This window comes from Erpetoichthys calabaricus, chromosome 11, assembly GCF_900747795.2.
Source record: "Erpetoichthys calabaricus chromosome 11, fErpCal1.3, whole genome shotgun sequence".
Classification (NCBI taxonomy): domain Eukaryota; kingdom Metazoa; phylum Chordata; class Cladistia; order Polypteriformes; family Polypteridae; genus Erpetoichthys; species Erpetoichthys calabaricus.
The window spans coordinates 115,820,922-115,837,276 of NC_041404.2; the positions used below are offsets into that span (position 1 = coordinate 115,820,922).

A 16,355-nucleotide genomic window follows, 5' to 3' on the forward strand; every position below is an offset into this window, starting at 1 on the left:
CGTTTCATCTTCAATGCCCTTGCTGATGGAAGGAGGTTTTCACTCAAAATCTGATGATACATGGCCCCATTCATTCTTTCCTTTACACGGATCAGTCGTCCTGGTCCCTTTGCAGAAAAACAGCCCCAAAGCATGATATTTCCACCCCCATATTTTACAGTAGGTATGGTGTTCTTTGGATGCAACTCAGCATTCTTTCTCCTCCAAACACGACAAGTAGAGTTTTTTTCATCTGACCATATGACATTCTCCCAATCCTCTTCTGGATCATCCAAATGCTCTCTAGCAAACTTCAGACGGGCCTGCACATGTACTGGCTTAAGCAGGGGGACACGTCTGGCACTGCAGGATTTGAGTCCCTGGCGGCGTAGTGTGTTACTGATGGTAGCCTTTGTTACTTTGGTCCCAGCTCTCTGCAGGTCATTCACTAGGTCCCCCCGTGTGGTTCTGGGATTTTTGCTCACCGTTCTTGTGATCATTTTGACCCCACGGGGTGAGATCTTGCGTGGAGCCCCAGATCGAGGGAGATTATCAGTGGTCTTGTATGTCTTCCATTTTCTAATAATTGCTCCCACAGTTGATTTCTTCACGCCAAGCTGCTTACCTATTGCAGATTCAGTCTTCCCAGCCTGGTGCAGGTCTACAATTTTGTTTCTGGTGTCCTTTGACAGCTCTTTGGTCTTGGCCATAGTGGAGTTTGGAGTGTGACTGTTTGAGGTTGTGGACAGGTGTCTTTTATATTGATAACGAGTTCAAACAGGTGCCATTAATACAGGTAACGAGTGGAGGACAGAGGAGCCTCTTACAGAAGAAGTTACAGGTCTGTGAGAGCCAGAAATCTTGCTTGTTTGTAGGTGACCAAATACTTATTTTCCACCATAATTTGCAAATAAATTCTTTAAAAATCAGTGTGAATTTCTGGATTTTTTTTCTCATTTTGTCTCTCATAGTTGAGGTATACCTGTGATGAAAATTACAGGCCTCTCTCATCTTTTTAAGTGGGAGAACTTGCACAATTGGTGGCTGACTAAATACTTTTTTGCCCCACTGTATATCTATTTCAGTTTTAGTAATTATGGCATGGAGCTCCTATGGAGTTTAGTTTTGTGTCACAATAAGATAGAACTGTACACTTAACAGCTTTGGATACGAGTTTAATATTAGTGGAAGCTTACTACACTACATGGTTTACTAACTGGTTTTGTTTTTGTCTGATAAAAACAAGCATAATCAAAACTAGATTCTGAATATGAACAATTTTACACAATTTCATAATTTTTAAAATATTTTCTCATGAAAATCACAGAGGCTTAGGAAGAACAGGGCTCTTAGACTTGAATCAGTGTACAGACCCCACCTAGCTGTATTGAGGGAAACAAAGAATAAGAAGCACGTAGTGTCAAGGTTAGGGGTAGTGAGACTTGAATAGCCCAACATAAAGGACAGTAAACCCATAATGAGCAGAGCAAGAGCAAGTAAAAGGAGTACGGACAGGTATAAAACAACAGAGACAGCATCTGAGATTAAGAACAATATATACATTATCTAAACCTGTTTAATCTGAGTAGGATTACAGGAAACCTGGAGCCTACCCAAGCAGGTTTGGATGTAAGGCAGGAAAAATACCTGGTATGCAATATGTATGATAAGGCTGATGTTAAGAACAAAAAAGAATATGATATTTCAACTATCTATTTTGAGAGCGAGTGAAAAACATTGAAAAAAGGGTGACAAACATTTTAAAATATAATTCTGCTAATGGATTACTTTCACAATATCAGGTATTTTGAGTTGTGAATATGAACTAAAAAAGATAAATTAATAAATTTAGAGTAAAGACAAAAAACCATTAGTATGTTTAGTTTTTCATCACTTGGCAGACTCTCTTCGTCTACCTACCTTTGTTTGTATCACTTCATTGTTAAACGATGTTTTTAAAGAAAAAGTGATTGGTCAGTAACAATATGCTGATCTTGTATGATGACCTAGTCAGTCTCTCGATCAGTGCAATTTTATTTTCCAAAACCGGGAGTGACCTCCCCTCGACTTTCTTGTATACTCGGATATGGGGATGGATATTTGAGGAGTAAACCGCAAGACAATGATTATATTTTTATATTATGTACATTAAGGAACCATCAACAACAAATCAAATGAAATTAATAATATATAGAACAATTATTATAAAAGTAAAGTTGAATAAATCGGACTCTGCAGCTGAATGAATAAAAAAAAAAAAATCGAGCATGTGTTCAGGTAAAGTACCACTTCTGGGTGATGGATTTGGCCCAAAAGTTAATACAGTCCTACAATTGTGGTGTAACAACCACATGCCAAATTTCATCCATCTATCCAGTTACGTTTTTGAGTTATCGTGTGTACACACACAGACACACATGTGTGCATACACACACACACAATTCCAAAAAACAGTATTTTTGGACTCTGGGAGGTCTAAAACATCAAGATTCATTAAAATATAGAGATCGAATTTTTTCATGATTACTCTCTATACTTCCTATATGAAAAAGTAAAAACGATTTCTCCTTTGCGAAGTGACAGGTGAATTGCTGTCAACAAAAAGCAGTTACCTGAGAAATAAACTGAAACGTTACTCACTTGTGATTTTTCTGTCCATATAGTAAACGTGGGGAGCAATAGTGTGTACTCCTGATGAGCCCAAATGAGGGCAAAACATGTGTCTCGTACTCTTTGCATTATTTGACAGTAAACTATGCTATATATATATAATATAAAACACCAAGCACGAACTGGACAATTATAAATGGTTCATCCAGATCCAGAGGGTGAAATAATAATATAACATGTATTTTTATCACCTAATCTCTTCTGGGCATTATTTTCTCTTTCAGCCTTTACAGAGGATAGAAAATGAAGTGGAAATGAGGGGGGACCAGCACCCTGTTGGAGGGTTCTCTTACCCTTCGGCCCATCATCCACCAGCAATGCCTCAGTCTGTGCCCCTTCAGTACCTCCCTCATGACCCATTGCACCAGGAACTACCCTTTGGAGTGGTAAGTAGACATTTCTGGGTCTTCGGTTCCTTGGCTCATTAGTCTTTCTCTGGATCTTTGACCACCTTGTGGAAATGTAAGTGTCAATAACTACCTGAAAGCTTTAACTTTTACCGTCACATCGCTTAACACGAATGTACAAGAGATTGACCCACTTGTTTGTGAGGTCCACAGTAGTAGAACAATATTTACACAATGAAGTATACATATAATGTGTGTGTATATAATATATATCTCAGACCCTCAAAATTCCATGCCTGCAGTCCTAACAGCACTAGCAGAATTTCAAAAGATAGACGCAAAATTAATTTAAATAAAAGTGGTCTTTTTCTAGTGAACTCACTAGCACACAATATTATCTCCCATTAAATTTAAATACCATGGGGTAAATATAAAGCTCTTTTTCAACAAAATTTTGCAGTCTGCATAGAAAAACTTAAATAAGATGTGCATAAATGGTCTACCCTCCATCTCACTTTAGCAGGGAGAATCAACACTGTCAAGATGAATATCCTTCCCAAGCTTCTTTTTCTAATTCATACCATCCCAAGCCCATTAACAAATCATTTTTTAAGAAATTAGATTCATTCATAACCTAATTTTGTTTGGAATTAGAAAATATCCACACATCCAAATGGTGACCCTACAACAACCTAAAGCAGAAGGTGGCATGGCACTATGTAACTTTCAGTTTTATTACTGAGCGGCAAATATACAAGCTATAAAAACCTGGACATTGACACAAATTGATTAACACAAACAAGCTTGGTCCTCTATTGAAATAAAATCCAATAGTACTTCTTTATATTCCTTGCTTTGTACCCCAGAAAACAAAGTTATCGTCAGTATATTAACAATCCAATTGTCTTTCATTCACTCAGAATATGGAACGAATGTAGGAAGCACTTCAAGATAGAGAAGCCTTTATCTGTTGCACTTCTTCTACATGATAACTACCTCTTTTCCACCCTCTCAAACTTAGTTTTTAATGTCTGGAAAACGTACAGGATTAAATCTTTTAGAGAATTATGTATAGATAATGTCTTGGCATCCTACAAGCAATTAACACTTCAAATTTAACTATCCATTAACACTATTTTTCCACTACTTTCAAATTAGAAACTTTGCTAAATGGAATCTGCCCAATTTTCCTCACCCCCCACCTATTATTATTTCAGAAGAAATAATGATCAGCCTTAAAGACTCAAACAGAATTTTTATAATATATAAAACCATTTTAAAGTCCCTTCCTTTCAAAGATCCTAGAATACAGTTGGAAAAGGATCTCTTACTCATCAATTTAGAAAAGGAATAGAAGGCAGCCATGAACAGAATTCACTCTAGCGCCATATGCACAAAGCATACAGTTATTCAACTTTAAAATCTTATCGAGCACATCTGTCTTATTTAAAATTGTCCAAAATATTTCCAGGCAAGATCTAACTTGCGAACACTGCAGTCAAGCTCCAACAATTCTGGACCCAAATCTTGTAAATGCCTATCAGACAGCCTTGGTGTCACAATCCCTCCTAATCCATTTACAGCCGTGTTTGGTGTACTCCCAGATGGGCTTAAAGTAGAAAAGGACAAACAAATTCTAATTGCCTTTACCTCACTACTTACTAGCACGTAGACTTACTTGCTCAACTGGAAGAATCCTTGCCAACCTATTAAGTCATTGGGTAACTGATGTTATATACTATTTGAAATTAGAAAAAATCTAATTCTTTCTTAGGGGATCTGTCCAAAAGTTTTTTTCAAAATGTGCCAAGATCTAATCAATAACATTTTAGAATAAGCATTTATATTGGGGAGGAGTATTCTCTTCTCTCTTTTCTACTTTGAAAGTTTTACTCTGGCTGTTGGCCTTCCTCTCTTTGTCGTGGGTGGTTGTTGAATTTAGTTTTCTCAAGCTTGACTTGATTGTATGGAATGTTACTTGCTTTTAATAAAACAATTAAAAAGTACATTTAATTTATATAGTACCTTTCCCATGCTCATGGGTGTAGAGGAAATATGACTGTGGACTTAGTACCTGGGGGGCTTAACAGAGCAAGTGATGCCACCCAGTCTTAACCACCTGGCAGCATTCTGATGGAAAGTTCAGGGTAAGTTGGCACAAAGAGTCATTCAGACACAAAGCTCTCAGGTTGTTGTCAAGCTTGGAGGGAATTACAGTGTTAAATGCTGAGCTGTAATCTAAAAACGGAATTCTCTCATAAGTGTCACTTTTGTTCAGGTGGGAGAGGATGGTATGTATGACATCATTAATGGATTTGTTCTGATGACAGGCAAATTGTAGCTTGTCTAATGTACCAGACATCATGGAGCAGATCTCTCAAAATATTTGCATACAATGGGGGTTAAAGCAACAAGGTGTCAATCATCTGTTTTCTGTCTAGTTGTAGCTTTGTTCTGTCATTGCTCTTCTTGATTTTTTTATTGTTGCTTCTGAGTATCAGATTTTTTCTTCTCTTCTGTTGAACTGTTTTAGCAAATGAATTCTTAAAAAAAAAAATACATTTATTTACTACATATACACTTATAAAAGCCTTATAGAGTTTTTAGATTGTAGAACATTTACAGTTAGGTCCATAAATATTTGGACAGAGACAACTTTTTTCTAAATTTGGTTCTGTACATTACCACAATGAATTTTTTAAATGAAACAACTCAGATGCAGTTGGAAGTGCAGACTTTCAGCTTTAATTCAGTGGGGTGAACAAAACAATTGCATAAAAATGTGAGGCAACTAAAGCATTTTTTAACACAATCCCTTCATTTCAGGGCTCAAAAGTAAGTGGACAAATTAAATAACTGGAAATACAATGTTCATTTCTAATACTTGGTTGAAAACCCTTTGCTGGCAATGACAGCCTGAAGTCTTGAACTCATGGACATCACGAGATGCTGGGTTTCCTCCTTTTTAATGCTCTGCCAGGCCTTTACTGCAGCGGCTTTCAGTTGCTGTTTGTTTGTGAGCCTTCCTGTCTGAAGTTTAGTCTTCAACAAGTGAAATGCATGCTCAATTGGGTTAGGATCAGGTGACTGACTTGGCCATTTAAGAATTTTCCACTTCTTTGCTTTAATAAACTCCTGGGTTGCTTTGGCTGTATGTTATGGGTCATTGTCCATCTGTATCATGAAACGCCACCCAATCAATTTGACTGCATTTAGCTGGATTTGAGCAGACAGTATGTCTCTGAACACCTCAGAATTCATTCGGCTGCTTCTGTCCTGTGTCACATCATCAATAAACACTAGTGTCCCGGTGCCACTGGCAGCCTTGCACGCCCAAGCCATCACACTGCCTCCACCGTGTTTTACAGATGATGTGGTATGCTTTGGATAAGGAGCTGTTCCACACCTTCTCCATACTTTTTTCTTGCCATCAAGAAAATAAAATATCATCGAAAAGTTAATTTATTTCAGTAACTTGGTTCAAAAAGTGAAATTCATATATAGATTCATTACACACAGAGTGATATATTTCAAGCGTTTATTTCTTTTCATTTTGCTGATTATGGCTTACAGGTAATGAAAACTCAAAATTCAGTTTTCACTTTTTTGAATTGAATTGCTGAAATAAATAAATTTTTTCAATGATATTCTAATTTATTTAGATGTACCTGTACTTGGTGTTTGGTGTGAACAAAGTTCCATACCGTAGGCAGAAGTACAGTCAATATCTGTATGTTAGATAACAGTAACAGTAATATTCAGTTGTAATAATAGACTATACTTGGTTTTGTATTGCATCTTGTACTGCAACTACATGTTGAAATGATATGTTTCTGCTCATTGAATTAATGTCTGAAATTAGTATGAATAACACATTTTTGTGCAAATTTCAGCAACAGTTTGGTGTTTATTTTCCTTAAATTTTGTCTTATTCTGGATGTTGTTAATAGTTCAGTTATGAGTATTTTAAACTATTCTTTTATTTTTAATCAATCAAACATTTTGGATTCTAGTGTCAGAAACCAGTAGGGAACAAATGTTTGATTATGCTAACTTCTGTCTGCCCTTACTCTCCAGTATTCAGTAACAAAGTACCCTGTTTTAAATGCTTTCACATGCTAATTGCAGGTGTCACCATTTCAGACTCTTCTCAATTAAAACTGTTGAATTTTTACTAAACGTTACAAATTTAGAATAACTGTTCACATTCTTGTTCTTATTTTTCATAGAAAAAAGCTTAATTTAGTCTGACAGTTTCAATATTTAAAATGTTGTCTACAATGACAAGAACCAGTATAATTTTTGGAAAACCTCAAAGTTTATTGATGTTGACTTGTTAAATTATTTTTAGTGCTTCGAGTTCATTTTAGTTTTGTAATTACTTTGTGTTTTTTTTTTTTTAGCCATATCCCCAAGTGTTGCCTAGACGTGTCAGTGGACAGAGGTATCGGCTCCAACAGTCCCTACCCCCTCCTCCTCCGCCACCTCCATACTATCCCAGCTTCCTGCCATATTTTCTGTAAGTAAAACAACTGTGCAATCACTGCCTCTTTTGCAAATAAACAGTGCTTTGTGGTCAAATTATTATTTTTCGACAAATTGTTATGATGCATTTTTCAAAGGTTTTCTGTGGTCCTCAAGATACCAGATAGTCAAAAAAAATTTCTGAGCAATTCCTGCTGCTAAAACTAAAAGTGTGGCGAGAGTTTGAGTACAACTATATAGTGCAGTAACGTTAAATGAGTAAAAAATCAAAACACAAAGTTAGAACTAAGTTAGCAGGTATTTTGATCCCTTCAACCTTTGAATATTTGCACTGTGGGTAGCTAAATCCTATCTTACTGAGCTGTGACCTTCAGACTTGCAAGTTTGGATATTCTATGCATAAAATTGTGCTGTGTAATAAAACTAAAGAATCAGTCTTGTGACAATTGACCACAAATATGAAATTGCACAATGTTAGTGTATTGAGTAAGACTAATGTAAGAATAAAAAATAAACATTTTATTGTATTTATTTAAGATCTGAAGCCTCTTTTAACCCCTAGTGTCCTGTTCCTACAAACCAAAAGAATTATTGTTGTAGGAAGTCTGATCATTACCCTTCTGTTGTCCTTCTCCTTTGAGCAAGATATTGTTTGTTAGTGTTGAGTGAAGGTTCAAAGTTGAAATAGAGAATATAATGAAGGTAAACAACATCTTCAATGCCTTAAACCAGTTATGCAGTAGGTGCCGCATATGAAACACTTCAAAGTGTAGGCCCTGCAGTGCCTCTCATAAGAATATAATGCAAGACTACCCATATGATGTATAGCCTGGTACAAGTAAGCATACATAGGCTGTATGCATACCTCACTATAAAGATCATTCCTTAATCTTAATGGGTACAGCTTCTACGCTGTTCAGCTGTTCTTAAGTGTTATAAGGGGATTGTAGTTTAATTGGTGACTCAGCACCAACTGCAACCCCTGATGAATGACAATAAAAATAGGCCCTTTTAAAGTGTTAGAATTATTAAGAAAATAAACAATGAAATCAGTGCATTTAAACAATAAAAGTACAGTTAAACATTAAATTCAAATAACATTTAATTTATATCTATATTGCACTTTACTGCTGAGATTTGAATGTAGTGAAAGATCACAAACTACTGGCTACTAAGTGTGCTTTTTCAGTGGATAATGTGCTGTAGCTGATTGTGCTGTACTCTTCTATTTAAATTAATTCCATCTCATCATTCTGTAACAATGCTTGAATTAAAATTAATATAACCCAGGTTGATTTGCCTCTCACCATTAAACCGTCATTGTCCACTACTTCAGCTAGTTGACAGTGTTGAGTAAGCTTCTTGTATCAATTTATTGGCACGATTTATGCCATCTTTCTTTTCCCTACTGACAAGGTACATAAGATGTGACTTAAACTTTTTTGCAGGAGAAAAAAAACATTTTTAAATAAGCATAGCTTTTCATAAGAAGGCTTACTGCAGTGGTTGTGACAAAACAAAATACTAGTGCTAATGTGTATCCCAAAAAAAAATTCCATGTTTTATTTATGGTAGTTAAGCAAGGCATCACTTTTTCCAACATACAGTACAGTTTATTAAATGAACAAAGTTACATGAAAGCGTATTTGAGAGATCTACCTCAGAATACGATGTTAAATTCCTGTGACAGATAAGGTTCTGAAAGAATAATGGGTACAAAAATTGTAAGTTATAATTGTTGATTCGTAAAACAACAACATACAGCCACCTTTTTTCATTTTTGGAGATTCTTTGGTTTTTATACCACTAAAATAAACATTCCAAACAGATGATAAAGACAGAACATTTTCTGTAGTATGTGGAGCTGCTGCACATTTGAAAACCTGAGATGGACCAAGTGATACTCAGAACTATCTGAAGCCATACTGCCTTATGATAAGTGTCATCTTGTTCCAGATGAGGAGCATTCTGTCAAGTCATGGAGCAGCTTCTCTACCAATCTGTGGTTGGGAAGTGCAGTGAACTGAACTGAACTGCAGTGTGTTCAGTGCAAAGCTGTATTACTGTTGGTATTATATAGTCTTGTGCATGGGTAGTGTTCAAGTGGTTGTGTGGACTTTACAATATTTGGCTTAATACTGTACCTGGTATCAATCTTTGCATCAGACTTTCAATTATTTTTTTGTTTAATATATGTAACACAGAATTATTTTATTAATTTGTAAATATTCTTGTGTTTGAAAGTATACACTTGCATAACTGCACAACTTTTATCATATTGGTGGATTGCTGTTTCTCAACATCTAATATACCGGGTATCCCAAAAAGAATATCGGAGTTTTAAAGAGCTGTAGCTTGGCGCCCATTCATCGGAGACTGCAGAGCAACCTAGTGGCGTCTTGAGGAATTAATCTAGTTTCATTTCGTTGCCGGTAGATGGTGTTAGTGCTTATCAAAAAGCTAACAGTGTGTTGTTTCGATTAGTTACATTTGCAGTTATGACTGTGATACAACAAAAAGCTTTTTGCGTTTTCAAATTCGCCAGAACTCAATCGGTTGTTACTGTGCAGTGGGTATTTCGTCAAAAATATTGGACTGACCCTCTGAATGACAATAACATCCGTTGATGGTACCGGCAATTTCGGGATACTGAGTGTATCTGCAAAGGTAAAAGCACTGGGCAACCTCAAACTTCCTCCTCTGCTGAAAATGTTCCTACACTGAACACGAAACAGATATGACACACGGTAAACAGGAAACACACATGAAAGTTCAAAACTTTAAACTGAAGTTGATTAATAGAAGTGACCTTGTCTGGTTGGAATTGTCCTATGGTAAATATCACACAGAAGCAATGGTTGTTTGCTTCTTCCCCAAACAACAAAAAAAAGTTTCACTGTGCTCTCCTCGGTGTGTCGATATGATCCTGAACCCTGGGGTTTGCGTAGTGATGGTGAAGCAATTGAATGTTTGGTATTGAAAGCAGCAAGTGTGAAAAGGGTGTAAATATCATATTTCTTTAGTTTCCATTGAAGTGTCCAGGTTGTAACTGATCCTCCATTTCTTTTCGGCCTCTTATTTATATAGCAGTGGCCTGGATGGAATTGATGTGATTGACAGGGACAGTTACCTCGAGGGGTCACAGCTCTACACCGTTCTTCTTCCCCCTTTCTTTCCAGGGGGAAACCATTTAAACAGACACAAAATAGACTATATAAACGGGACAATGCTATAAAAGACGCGACTCAGCACAAAATACATTTAAGATGTCCCCATTCATGTAGCACCGCTACAAATGATTGTGGAACCATACGAACAGCATCACAGACGTCTACTGTGGACGGACGTGCAAAGAGACAGAGCTGTGTCCTGGTCTGGAAAACCGCACTTAATCACGTTTGCCTTATACAGTGAGGTGTGAAATGAAAACAGAAGGTTTATTGAAGCACAATGAAGAGATAAGGCTCAATGTGTCACAATCACTGTAAGCCTCCAATGCCCCTACTGCACCCTCCGAAATCATTTACATCAGTATCTGCTTTCTTTGAACAAGGAACCCCCAAGCTTTCTAAAATTCTTTGTATTTACATTGCATGAACCTACTACCTCAAGGTAGGGGTGTGTGATATTGGCAAAAAATTATATCTCAGTATTTTCTGGGACTTTGACAATAACAATAATTAGACAATATTTTGCATTCTTTAAAACATGGTTGTAAAAGTCTTTATTGATCTTGCTTGGTCTTGATAATATGATATTAATTGTACCTTACTAATAAAATTAATGGAAGCAACAGTTAAAGTAGGTCTTATTTATTTAAACTGAAGTAAAATAACACAAAACCATTAAAATCACCAAAGTATTACTGAGATCAAACAGTGCAAGTATGAGTAAACCATTTCAAAGTGGCCTACAGGATTTACACACAAAAATTGCACTAAAACCAAAAAAGCTATTATAATGAGAACATTTAAACAGACCCTTACCCTTAATGTAAATAAGATATGAATCCAAAGGGAATAAAATACTAATCATAAAAGAATTACGGGGCATGAACATTATAGTCTGGATGAACATAAACTGGTCTGCTGAAAGGTGAATTGTACAGCATACAATGAAGAACAAAAATCTAACATACTATAAAGTAAAATTCTGTCAAATACTGCACAGGGAAAAAAACTATAGAATTTGTAAGTAGGTTCTGTCTGATTTTGCACAAAGATATCAGAAAAACATAAAACCAATTACAAAATTCTACTGCAATTGCTGAGCGAGCACTTTGAGTAGTGAGAAAAGCGCTATATAAATGCAAAGAATTATTATTATTATTACTGAGGAACCCTCAAGTTGTGTGACAGAAACACCAGTCTGTCCACAGCATCTGGCTTCAGAGCAGCACGGTTACATGTTGCATTTCTTTCTGGTTCTGAAAGCCCTATCAATTGCTACTTGAGGCAGGGATGCACGGGTACTTTTTTGCAAGTTTCTTCAATCTTGTATTTTCCACCACTCATGTGGATTTGCATCACTGTCCACATCAGGTATCGTCAAGTAGCTCTTGGTCTCTTTGTTAGTGGCAGTGTGCAGAGACTCGCCTTCTCTGAATTCCTTTCTTTTTTGCTCTCTCCGATGTGTCATCACAGTGGGAGAGGAGGTGGGGGATCTGTATGAGTGTTATAAATAATACACAGAAAAAAAATGTGCTTTGGAATCGAGGACCCCCAACCAAGATTGCTTGCAAAATAAAATGTGCGTGATGGGCATATGCTTCTTAAAATAAAAATAATCCATTCATCCATTATCTAACCCGCTGTTTCCTAATACAGGGTCACTGGGGTCTGCTGGAGCCAATCCCAGCCAACACAGGGCTCAAGGCAGGAACAAATCCTGGGCAGGGCACACACACACACATGCACCAAGCACACGCTAGGGACAATTTAGGATCGCCAGTGCACCTAACCTGTATGTCTTTGGACTGTGGGAGGAAACCCATGCAGGGAGGACCCAGAAAGCGAACCCAGGTCTCCTTACTGCGAGGCAAAAATAATCCATTCGAATAAATTACTCAGTTTGTTCAAACTGATTTTTATTTTTGCCTGATACCTATGTAAGGGGCTCTGTACTAGATCATTTTCACTTTGCAGGTGGTGAAACAGGTTAGTTGTAGAGCTGTCTTTTGCAGCAAATGATTTCTGACATAGTTTGCAGATTGCTGTCTTTTAATTAACATCAGTATTTTCAAAGCAAAACCACCTCCATGCAAGTGAGAGTGATCCACATCTTGCAATTAAATCTAACAATGTAGATTGTGAGGCTACTTATCCCCTGATGCTGTTTGCCCAGCCAGTTTTAGGCAGCCACTCCAGCTTCACTTGTGGTTAGCTGACTGCAAGCACACGCAGTAGTCAATCCTATTAGGTCACAGGAGACTGTGAATGCATGGACTCTCAAGGCATGTTTTTGATTGATTTTGGCAAAGTGAGTGGCATACTCAATAATTTCAGCTGACACATTGTTAAAACAACAATTAAGATATTATCATAGATGATATATATTGCACACTTCTATCTCAGAGTTTGAAGTCCAAAGCATTAACTACTACATCACTCTGCCTTCCAGTACTACTAATGTTTTGTGAACATCCATCAAATATTATATACAAAAAAAGTAATTAGTTACACAGTGTTTCTGATAATGTTGATTCTGGCATTATGTTTTCCATGCAGCTCACAAAACCAGTACATGTCATGTCAAAAATTACTGAAAAAAAGTTATAAATTTACATATTGTCCTGCCTGTGCCCAGGGGTGAATTTAATCCACCCAGTTTAGGGTCACAGCAAGCCAGTGATCATCGCATAAACACTGGGTACAAGGCAAGAAGCCAATAGGCTTGAGCAGCCAGCCACGAGATGCAATTGTAGGGCTCTCTAGCGCGGTGTCTGTGCCCCCTCTGCTACTCAGGGGACTGCTTTTTATAGTTGACTTCTGCATGTATTCCTCCTCAGACAGCTCTCAGCCACTTGTGGAGCATGATCCTCTCAGGTCTTGACCTAGGTTAGCTATATTATGTATAAAACACAAGACCATTATGAAATTTGGCTGTGTTTCTTGTCAGTTTTAATTAAGGTTCTTTGTTTTAGAATTTTAATAGCAAATTTTGGATAGTGAAATGTGCAGTTTTTCATACAAAAGAAGAAAGAGTAATTCATAAGTAACATACTGTTTATAACACGTTACATTTTATAATAAGTAACTAACATATTTAGTTACTTTTTTTTGTAGGTAACGGGTAATGTAAATAAGTTTCTTTTAAAAGTAACATTCCCCAACACTGGACATCATTAAATGAACAGCCGTCCAACAGTACACAGACGAAGATGATATGGAGATAGTCCTAGAAATATGACACTTCTGTTTCATCTGTTTTTTGCACAGAAGAATGGAAATTATTGTAACGGTTATGGAAAATAATTGTGATCATTACAAATAATCACAATCGGGATATTATGTAATAATTGTGACAGACCTGCTTCTCATACATCCGATTAGCTAGCAGCACTATAGCTATGGCCCATTGACCTGTGAAATTTCCCAAGCAAAACTGGGTAGCACAGCTAGTTCAGTATAAAAAAGAGGAGCATGACAAATCATGAATATCAAATCAATATTTTTTCATTTGTCTCATGCTAAATGTTTATGATCATGTGATATTTACTGTAATGGTAATGAGTAAGTTATAAATCAACAGGACTGTCACAGTTGCTTGTACAGTAGATCTCCACATTTAGTATTATCTATTTAAATATAGTTTATTTATCTTTTATGATAAATTGTCTGCCTGTCTGTCCATCCTTGTAGTGACCAAATAGTTGAATTTGACAAACTAGAAACAGCAATCATTTCAATGTGTGAACATAAAAACCTTTTTACAGTACTATAGATAGAATGACCAATGGGTCATCCACTTTACATTTCCAGAACACCGGTTGACAGGTTTTTGTTTCATTTTTATTATATTTTTTTTTTTACTTCAAACCTGGAATGTTGTTTATTGGAACAGTAACTGATTTTGTTGTTTTTGGCACTTAATAGGTCAATGCTTCCTGTGCCTCCGACTGCAGTAGGACCTGCTATTAGCCTGGATCTGGATGTGGATGACGTTGAGATGGAGAATTATGAGGTAAAATTGTCATTTTTATGGATGTAGAGAAAAGCCAAGCAAAATGACACCTTTTATTGGCTAACTAAAAAGATTACAATATGCAAGCTTTCGAGGCAACTCAGGCCCCTTCTTCAGGCAAGATGTAATCACGGTACAACACCCTAGTACTTCATTTTTATGGTAAACTTAGCAGATTTTCATTTTGTGGGTGATGCTCTCTATGATTGCAGCTTGGATATACAATTAATATTTCCAGAGGCAACGACTTTGCATTTTTTTGTGTTATTTGCTTTGTGATGTTTTACAGTTAATTTATGTTATTCCAGAGCAAAGTTCAAAACTTTAGAAAGAACTCCTAAGTACTTCTAACAAACCCTGTGGTGTTGGCGGTTGCCCTAGATGCTTTTCAAGTCATTAGCAGTAGTCACTAGTTTATAGAAAACTTTCCGTTTTTTACACTTGTAAATTTTTACATTTACATTTAAATTATATTTTACAAAAGTACATTTGTATTTTAAGTTCTGTTTGGACAGGGAGTACTAGACAAAGCAAACCAAGTGATTGTTTGAAAATACTTTTTTGTTCACCACAATTAAAGTTTTTGAAATGTCTTAAAAAAGTAAATGTATTTTGTAAAAGTTATTCTGGGTGTTTATTCTGTGTGCATAAACTATTAAACAAGGAATTTAATGAGCGAGACAAATTCTGTTAAAGGTTGTAATAAAACCTAACATCATCTGTATGCCTTGAGGACAGATCTATACTAGCCACTCCTGTCTCCTGTGTTTGCAGACACCTACAGTACTCTGCATTTGATTTAGAGCATTGCTTGCTCGGCTTCCTCAGGGTGCATGATCAATGCCTCTTGTAAATGCAGGATAAAAATATGCTTTTCCACTCTACATAGCACTATCTTAATTGTTCCTTGCTTATATACTTGTTCTGCAGTTAAGTATGCTTTGAAATGTTTCCATTAGAGCTTAAAATTACCTTCATCTCAGTTGTCACCCAGTCACCTGTAAGTTTGTCTGTGATCGGAGGTGCTACAGAGATCCTTTATCCTGATTCTTTGCGATGATGCCAGGTTTAACAGTAAAGTATGACTGTTATAGATGACATTGAACTTCAAACTTAGACAAGTAGATATATTGAGTTTCAATTGGAGGAGAGGAAGAGATTGTGGAAATCACAGTCACACTATTTTGACCATCTTAAGTGTACAGAGCATTGTTTGTTAGTATATTTAAAGTGTGTTTTCCTCTGACAGTAGATTTCTCAAAGCCTTACATAGAAAAAGAAATGCTGTTCACATTCAAAAAATGTACTTATCTTCAATACTAATATTCACTATCTGCTAGTATGAGTAATCACATAATGGAAAAAATATATATTTTATAGCTTAAATCGGTGGTATTCAGATTAAAATTGCAAAAAAAAAAAGTTACGAAAATATCAAATTTAAATTTTTGACATTCCAGTGTGACAGCAGTCTTTCCCATAGTAGCACAAATCAATTTCTTTTTTCAATGTGTTTCCCCTTTTCAGGCATTGCTAAACCTGGCTGAGAGACTAGGGGAAGCAAAGCCTCGTGGACTCACCAAAGCCGATATTGAGCATCTTCCGTCCTACAGGTTTAATCCAGAAAACCACCAGTCTGAACAAACTCTGTAAGAGCTTAACCCTTTTAGTCATTCTTTTGTACAGTGGAGG

At 36.4% G+C, this 16,355-nt stretch overlaps 1 protein-coding gene across 5 annotated transcripts in view; it reads left to right on the forward strand.

Annotated features, from left to right (window-relative positions):
* rnf44 (ring finger protein 44) overlaps window positions 1–16,355 on the forward strand; it is a 191,611-nt gene that overhangs the window by 172,493 nt on the left and 2,763 nt on the right. For all 5 annotated transcript variants that reach the window (XM_028813722.2, XM_028813726.2, XM_051934177.1 and 2 more), the window contains 4 exons: window positions 2,874–3,035; window positions 7,400–7,515; window positions 14,576–14,663; window positions 16,191–16,312. In XM_028813722.2, the coding sequence (XP_028669555.1) occupies window positions 2,874–3,035; window positions 7,400–7,515; window positions 14,576–14,663; window positions 16,191–16,312 (488 nt within the window). The remainder of the gene's footprint in view (window positions 1–2,873; window positions 3,036–7,399; window positions 7,516–14,575; window positions 14,664–16,190; window positions 16,313–16,355) is intronic.